Source organism: Ambystoma mexicanum, chromosome 10 (assembly GCF_040938575.1).
Source record: "Ambystoma mexicanum isolate Mex_15411 chromosome 10, UKY_AmexF1_1, whole genome shotgun sequence".
NCBI classification, from domain to species: Eukaryota; Metazoa; Chordata; class Amphibia; order Caudata; family Ambystomatidae; genus Ambystoma; species Ambystoma mexicanum.
The window spans coordinates 1,307,908,329-1,307,917,522 of NC_090932.1; the positions used below are offsets into that span (position 1 = coordinate 1,307,908,329).

A 9,194-nucleotide genomic window follows, 5' to 3' on the forward strand; every position below is an offset into this window, starting at 1 on the left:
CATAGGACTTCATGGGGATTTTGCATATTTACCCCGAGTGGTAATTCCAGCCAGTAGAATTGATGATTTCGTTACGTGAAGTGAAGGATGCTAGAGTTACACCCTCCCCATTCACAACCAAAGACAGCAATAGACTGAGCTGTAACACTGGTGGTCATTCCATTACCCAAAAGTGGCAGTACCGAAGGGTTGCCACACATTTACGGCAGCACTGAGTGCTGCTGAGTCAGAGCAGTGCCCACACAAGGAAGAGGCAGTCGGGAGAGCGCGGAGGGAGGGAGAAGGAAAGAGAAACTCTCTTTCCCTGCGGAGATCAGTTTCAGTTTCTTCACTGGAGCATCATCACAAACAATGCAACGTCACGGGGCCCTGTGCCTCCTCCTGCCATATAACGGGACACCGCAGAGCGCAGATGTAACGCTGGGAGACGGCAGAGTGCTCCTATAGACCGCCGGGAGACTGCATGCAGAGTGCTGATCAAGAACTAAAACAGCACGGAGAGACTGCAGCCAGAGGCAGACGGGGGGAGAGAGAGACGGCGGATTCGCTTTCTTTAAAAGAACCAGGAGCCCGTAAAACAGTAAGTTCCTTAACCATCTTCACTGGCGACGACAGATAAAGCGGTTGTGCTTTTTGCAAGCAACCGTAGTTTTAGTAGTTTGAACTCTGGGAGAGCTGCTTAGAGCGTATAATACCACAGGTTCTTTATGAAGCGCCTTCACCAAAGCGCTTCACACAGAGCCCGTTTATATGCACACATTACAACACAATCGAAAAAAGCACAAGTGTTATAGCCCTCGGAAGGATTTAACGTTTTGCCGTGTTTTTTACCTGAGACCAAACGTATGTCAGTGGCAGGTGCTTAACCCACTGAGCTGTCTAACTTGCACGGTGCACTTTCCTCGAATATACATCAGCGAAGGCAATCGATCGTGTCAAGTAGGTTTCGTTGTCAAGGCGTGCTTCATTTAACGCCACGGGATCCCTGTAAGCAACAGACACTTGTCAATTTAGGGGGACGTTGACTGTGTGATTTCTGAGTGGTTGTAACCAGGAGTGTTGCTTGGTCTGGAAAAGATCCGGGGCTAAGCAAATGTGGGGACTGTCGGGGGGCTAGCTAGCCTTTTTGGTCGTAACCCCTGAGCTTCTATCTGGGGCTACAACCAAAAGACCTGGTGCCACAGCCCCCTCAGCCCCCCCTAGCAACGCCTCTGGTTGCAACACTGTTCATATCAGCTGTGTGTTGCGTGGGAGTGTAATTTGTCCAATGCTGAGTACAGAGAGATAGTGAAAAAGCACCCAAGCACAGATGAACGAAGTATTTTACATCTGCAACGAAAATATTCCTGTCCTGCCCGTCCCCATCACCCCAACCTCACCCCGATTTGGCAAGAACGAACTAGTGCCAACGCATGCATAGTTGCCAACATGACCCGTTCCAATCTGAAGGTGCTTATCCAGTCCTGGTTTTTTTCTTTGCATTCTGGGACTTGTCCGAGTTTTAAAATGGACGACGTGTAACTACAATTCCCAGAAAGCAAATAAAAAACCAGGACTGTATAATCACCTACAGACTAGAATGGGTCATGTTGGCAAGTACACGCATGTCTGCCATGTGTTGGGTGCTTCGTGGAAGCGACTTGCCTGCTGCCACATGCATGTAGTGTAATGAGCCGGGCGCTCCCTGATACCTGGGTGCCACCGGTTTCCTTCTGGCGCGGTGCCCGCATAGACTCTCCCGTGACTGCTTCCAGGGCATCCTGGGAGGTTATAGAGGAGATGCTGCTGCCCTATGTAGCCCTCGTCCCTGTGAATAGCTACTGCCAGAAGGCCAAAGAAAAGAAACCGCACTCGCCCCAGCCACTGAACAGCCCGCCCCCTTGCCCAGCAGTTAAGGTTAGGACGCACAGTGCCAGACCCTGGCACCAGAACTGGCACTCCCCCTCCACGCCCCATAGCCCACATCACTGAAAGCTGCCCGCGCCCCTGCTTCAGACGGTTGCTATGGAGCTGACCACCACTCCTAGACTGGGGTAACTTTGTGCCAAGTTTGGTGGGTGGGAGACAGGGGCCAGTCACAATGTTGGGCGAGGACTGTGCCACCTGTCACATTGCACACAGCTCAGCTAGGAATCTTTGTTAATTCGGGGAGTGTATTTCCTCATAACGCCTTTCCCCTCCGTGCCATTCCTCTTTAGAGCATGTTCCTTGAGGTGCGGCAGTTTGCATTACTCGACTCTTTTTCCCAAGTGGATTTAACGTGGGGCTTTCTCCCTCGAGATCTGTCCTGTTTAGTAGTTTCGGTATCTTTCACCCTTAACTCCTTTCACCTCACCCTTCACTCACAACCCTTCAGCCACAACTGCTTGCCTCTCCACCCCATCGCCCTAAATTCATCCCACTTTCCACTTAACCCTGACACTTTACCCGTAATCAGACCCCCCCGGATATATATAGTGGCATTGATTTACACATTTAATGGGCAAAATATAACTAGAACGATTGCTGCACAAATATGTACTTTTCCCAGAATGTTTGCTTCTCTTAAATATTTTATACTGTAGAGAATTCCATTTCTAAAGTCATTACTGGGAATCAGAAAGGGAGTTCCTCCGGATTAGTGAGGTTCCGGCCACTGGTGCTGTGGACGATGCAGGTCAGCAACTGGCACGGACTCGTTTGTTAGACTATTTATTTATTTATTTATTTATTGAATGTGACATAGTTCAAAGAACTTTCCACATATTAAAAGTCAGATGACAATAAATAAGTTAAAACATATACAAAATACCATACAGTTACAATGCAATGACAATATAATAAAAATAAACAATTAATACAAAACATTCAGAATTCACTAAACTCAATTAATTGTTTCTTTAACTGTGACAGCTTTTAGGCACAATCAGCCATATTCTATAGAGTGCAAGGTGCACAGCAGTCCTTTCAGATTGGAGGCAATAATGTCAGAAGACTGGCTCTTAATGGAGTCCATGTTATGAACAAAGGGTCCAAGATGGCCCATGTAAGTGGCCCCCAGTCCATTGCATTCAGTCAGCGCATGCTTAGGCGTCTCCATTATCTCTCTTCTGATGGTGACTCATTATAAGGGCCAGATGGGTAAAATGCTATATTTTGTGCCCGTTTAGCTGCATTTCACAGCACATTTCAAATTTACACATTTAGAAACGTATTTGTTGTGAGAGCAAAATCGTTACAAGTGAATGGTCTGCTTATATTTTTCCTTTTACTTCTACCTTTCACGTTTTACTCCATCTTTTCATCCCTTTCTTATAGCACTTCAATGCTACCATCACCACTAACCACCTTCCCGCTCACCAAGAACTTCACCCCTAAATGTTCACCAGCAGGCCAACCCAAGTTTTCTATCCGAACCCTTTATCTCTAACCATTCAATGCTAACATTTTGTCCAGCCTTACAACCTGCCATCTTTAAACCCTCACCCCTAGTCTCTTGCCCCTAACCCTTCGCCATTTACCCCATATTCACGGCTCCACATCCTTCACCCTTTACCCCTACCTCTTATCTCTAACCCTTCTCTGTTCACTCCTAACCAATCACCTGTTACCCTATACACCTTTCCGTTCACACCTTGTCTTTTACCCCTAGACATTCACTTATAGCTTTCAACCCCTAACAGTTCACCCCAAAACCTTCACTACCAATTCTTTTTCCATAATAACCCCTCCTTCTTATCCCTTCACCCCTAACCACTTGGCTCCTAGCCAAGTCACCAGAACCCTCCCCCCTCAACATTGCCCCTGGCCTCTGACCCCTGACCCTCCATCCCAACCTGTAACCCTTCACCCAGACCCTTAACCTCTAATCCTTCACCCCAATACATTGCCCCTAAGTTTTCGCCCTTAATACCCTACTATATTCTTTCACCCACAACATTTGACTCCTAACACTTCATCCCTAAACCTCAACTCTTCACTCCTAACACTTCTCCTCCAGCCCTTCACAACTAACCGTTCACCAATAGCCCTTCACACCTAACCCTACAGCCCAGTCCAATGGCTACCAATGTTTGACTCTCTCACATTAAAGGCAAATAGCCTGGGCTGCACAGGGCCTCCCACTGAGGTCTTACCTTAACAGTCTGAGCAGAAAACCATTTGCAATGGTATGTGCTTAGTGCGGTTAACAGGTAAATGGCAGTGACCATTACTGTGGCGCTTTTTATCCTTGGAATTCTACAAGGGTTTAATAAGCTATACTTGTTGGGTGATTACACAGTATGGGTGTACAGAGGGAACTTAAAATACATGGAACATTTGTCCCTAAAGTTCATCAATGTCCCCCTTGTGACAGCCATTAACTCCTCCCATCCTAAGCTCCGCCCACCCAGTGCCCTCGGTATATCTTGCCCGTAGGACCCTTTGCCTTAAATATACCACTGCCTCCCAAGCCTTGTCCACTTCCCTTGAAGGCTAGCCTTTGACCTTTAAAGAAAAGGATACTCAAGGAAGCAACACTCTTGGAATCGTGTCGTGCCCCCCACCCCCTAGCGAAGAGGCATGTCTACCAATCTGAGGCAGCTTCTTTCATAGTGAATTAGTGAATCATGGCATTGCTCTGCTCCATTCGCCGTCTGGGTTACCAATGAGGAAGGCGGTGGGCACAAGCCCTGCCTCGATGACTTTACTGCTGAGTGGCCGGGTTTGGCAGACGATATAAATGGTATTTTCTCCTCTTGTAGATCTTGCTCGTTTCAGCCAAGGGTCCGAATAATGCCACAACGTTGAAGGAAGGGAGGAGTTCCTTCGTGTGGGGGGATCCTTTTAAGCCACTGCAAAAACGGAGTTGGCTCCTCTTGACGATCATCCTAGGCTTTAGCCAGTGCTGTCCAACTCCGGGCCTCGAGGACTGGAATCCTGGTGGGTTTACAGGATATCCCTTATTAATATTCATTAGGAAAAATGTGCATACATTTAGGGTCATTGTATGCACATTTTTCTCATGAATATGAATGAGGGATATTCTGAAAACCCAACATGGATCCGGCCCATCATTTGACAATGAGTGTACGCCCCACGCCACTTCTATTTAAGACCTTGGTTTTATAATTGATGATTCTCCCTCTTTTAGTCCAGCCAAATTAATCAAATTCAAATCTACTCCAATGTAAATTCAAGTTTTTATCACTGCTGAAAAGTACAGAGTCTTTTCCCTATCCCTGCCTCTCATGCCAGGTAGATGCGGTCAAAGCGATATTGTATTTTAGGGTAGATCAAGTTGATAACGAATACCGGGGATCTGCAACCTTTAGCTTTGTAGATGTTTGAGACTACGACTCCCATCAGCCCTAGCTAGCACTGTCAATGACGAGGGATCATTGGGAGTCATAGTCCAAAACAACTGCAGAGCGGGAGGATGCATATCCTGGCCTATACCAGGGTCATCACTCTGTCCTCTTGAAAGCGGCCAGCAAGTCCAAAATGGGGTGACCCATCTCCAGTGAGTGTAGGAAGAAGGGAGCCTATGTCTCACACTAAGACTCGTCATTGGCTCCCTTTTGCGCACAGATTACACTTCACCGGTGATTCAGAAAGGCAATGATTTCCATGTGTTAGTTACACTTATGCACTGGGGCTTCGCCTTCAGGAAAGCAGTGTATGCTACTTCGTTTTCTGAATGTCACACATATGCTCGGAGAAAGGTTTGTGAATTAGCTTCTAAGTCTTTATGTGTTGTTCACAGAGCCCTTTACATTTGAGGTCATTTCCCGATTGTTGAATGAAAGTATTTATTCATCGTGGTATACAGCACCATGCGCCAAAGTACTTAATATAAACGTGGTAATATAGACTCAGGAAACAGCAGGACGCAGAAAGTAAATAAACAAACACAAAACGCTGGTAAGGCAAATATTTAAGGCCAATGGATGCCGAAACAGGTGGCAGGCCACTGAGATTGGGGTGCCTGCTCTGTGGATCGATGTGGATCGACCAATATAAAGGAAGCATGCCCAGATTAGGAGTCAATTGAATCATTATAACAACTGTATAGTTAGGTGAGTAGATGTAGATGATCTCCTAAAGCAAGGGTCTGCAACCTTTGGATCTCCAGATGTTTCGGACTACAGTTCCCACGATATTTGGCAATTAGCTATGCTGGTTAGGGATGATGAGAATTGTAGTCCAAAATATCTAGAGAGCCAAAAATGACTGGCCCCTGTCCTATATAAACTACCAGAGGAGTGGGGAGGGGTGTGGTTGCTGGTTAGGGATGGGGAGGCATCTCCTAAAACACTCCATAGTCAGGTGTGGATAAGGCTGTGTGTGCAGATGTTCTGCTTGCCTGCAGGGCACACACATGCCACTGTTGCAGCCCTCTTGGAGGTAGATCTCAACATGAGTCTTTGGGCTGCTGAGGATAGAAGGTGTGAGTAATTCTTGTAACAGATGACCGGTAGTTTGTGTGCCTTGTTGACACCCTTTCCCTCTTTACTTCCCCAGGTGATGCAGTTGAATGTGAAGTTCCTGACAGGGGCTGTCTACACCCTGGATGCCAATCCCTCCATGGCCGTCTCTACTCTAAAAGCAGAGGTGGCCAGAAAGACTGGGGTGCCCGCCCACCAGCAGAAACTGGGGTCACAGAAAAATGGGTATGTGGAGCTGCAGGATACAGCGCGGCTGTCCGAGTATAATCTCTCACCGGGGGACACTTTGCTGCTGGTTGTGAAGGAAGATGCCTCCTTCGAGGTGTTTCTCATGACAGACAAGGGCCGTAAGTCCCCGTACACAATCAAACCATCGGAACTTGTGAGTGAGTTCAAGGGGAGGATTTATGAGAAGGAAAAAGTCCAGGTATCTCAGTTCTGGCTCAGCTACGACTCAAAGCAGCTGGAGGATCGCCAGAAGCTTGGAGAGTACAACATTGCCCCTGGGGGGACCATCTACATGAACCTGCGTCTGCGTGGCGGCTGACGGAGAGAAGGTCTGGCACGTGGAGCCGCTGAATGAAGGACTGGGTCCTCCACATGTCCCCATTGCAACAAGGTTGGCCACCTTGGGACTCAACACGTTATCTTATCCCTGTTGTGGTCTCCTCTGCGGGAATTCATTTGTGCCCTGTGGACTCTAGCATTTGGCAGCGCAGCCAGACATGCAAGTCCACATCTCTGCAAAATGTACTGCCAGCACTTCGACCACTTCAGAGGCCTGTTCTGGCTCCATGGTTTCAATTGTATGACCTATCGTTTTTACTTTCCCCAGTATTAATATGGTCCCAAAAGACGTAGGGCTGGGGGCAGTTAGGTTTTTCCTTTGATAAGGGAGAAGGTGTTGAGCCTCTGAGACGCAACAAGGGAGTTCACAACTGTTAGCGAATAGAGCGTTAGAACAGGGAGATGAAAGTTCCTGGAAGAGGATTGAATGAGAAATACAGCATAGGATGAGCTGTGATTTCCTGACATGGTTGCAAATCAAGTGTTTTCAATGGGTGTTTAGTGGTATTCACATCACGAGGTGATTTAGGAACTTTGTCTGCACACTCAGAAATTAGTTTGCAGGTTAGGATTCATGTAAACTTGCAATGGTTGGTTTAGCCCTGATGTTCTAGAAATTAAGAAACACCAGCATGGCTTTTGTAAGTAAAACTATGTTTGCAAAAATAAATGTGTAACATATTAAATTGCTCTAAAGAAATAAGGCAAAACAAGACACATGAAGATGGAAAAGAAATAACCAATACATTGAATAAGGTCGGTCACAAGCAAAGCGTCTAGAGAATTGTGTTGGCAGTCAATGCAGTGAAAAAACTGGGAACAAATAAGATTGAAAAGAAAAAGGTTGGGGGAAACCTGTGATTTCCTTTATTGACTTTAATGGAATGTGAGGAGGAACGCTTTGGCTTAAAGATGCTAACTGTGTGTAGAAAACTGATTGATTCTGTATACATCATCTAATGTGTCCATCTCTATTTATAAGTTTCATGAATGTTATATGTTACTCAAAAGGGCGAAATAAATCTATTCTTGTTTATCTCCACCCATCGAGTTCCTTTAATTACTACCCTGGACAGCCTTTTTTTAGGCATTGAGTACAGCTCTACTTACCCATCTTATTAAACACAAAAAGCAGACTAGCTCCTCCAAGACTACCTGCGTGTGACAAGAGTAAATGTCTGGGACGAGAGGGTGTATCTAGTCAATGAGAGACACCTTTCGTAAGCATCAGCGATTGTTTTCAACTTTATATAGCTTCCAGACACACTCTTTTGGCACTTTTCCTAAATCTAATTTATTCCATTTACTATTGACCCAAAATCGTGCTAGGTTCCACGTAGCTCGCATTTATCTGTAAAGGTTTAATATACATCGGCGCTAGGGCAGCAGTGGCTGGCTAATCAGGTATTGGGAATGCAGCTGTATTTAACGGAACAAGGCCACGTACCCTCGCTACCTCCTCAACGTATGGGTGCATGCGTGCTCTGCAGTTACTTCATCATTCTGCCACTCTGGGGACGTACATTAAATCACTCAATATGGCCGCTGCCCTCTCTCTTCCTCCGTTAATGTGAACCCCCAAGGCTCCTGCAGACTTGCTCTGAATTGTCCACGCTACCAGCGCTTCTCCCACCCTGGTCCCTGTCGTCCAGGCTGTCAACTCCTATCATACCCCATACACACCTCTCCTACCCCAGCAGACGTAAGATATCATAAGGTGGGGGAAAACACTGACACCTTTATTGCCTTTTTAAATTGAATTGCATCTGGATCATCTTTCAAATCAGCACAGGCGTTTTGGGCAGGGTCTTTAATTCACCAAAATTCCAAGGGCAGCAGAAGTGACATCACATGCATGATGCTATCCCAGCAAGTGTCACAACATGACCTTTGACCCTGATAACATCATAGGAAGTTATATGATCTTAGACCCAGTGATATCACACATTGTAATAACAAATACCCACAATACGTGTAAGATTAATATAAAAGCCAATACTAATAAAGGCTATTTTAATTTCCAAGGCGCATGCGCCAGTGGGTGTGCCTGAGCAGGCGGAGAATTGTGGAAGGGCGGTGCGCGGAGCACGACTGACGGGCTGTTTTGGGGCCAGAGAGGCTCGGGGAAATTTAAAAAGAATTGCCATTTTATTGTGTTCTTTTCCCTACAGTGGAGTGTTGAAAACCTCAACTTGAGGTCAAGTAAGAATAAACGCAATG

The 9,194-nt window shown here is 46.3% G+C and overlaps 1 protein-coding gene across 1 annotated transcript; it reads left to right on the forward strand.

Annotated features, from left to right (window-relative positions):
• The first annotated feature begins 345 nt into the window (after window positions 1-345).
• On the forward strand, window positions 346-8,016 carry LOC138492292 (ubiquitin-like protein ISG15). The gene is made up of 2 exons (XM_069619340.1): window positions 346-580; window positions 6,484-8,016. Exons 1-2 carry the CDS (start codon window positions 464-466, stop codon window positions 6,952-6,954), a joined length of 588 nt encoding a protein of 195 aa, XP_069475441.1. The 5' UTR covers window positions 346-463; the 3' UTR covers window positions 6,955-8,016.
• Window positions 8,017-9,194: the final 1,178 nt, after the last annotated feature.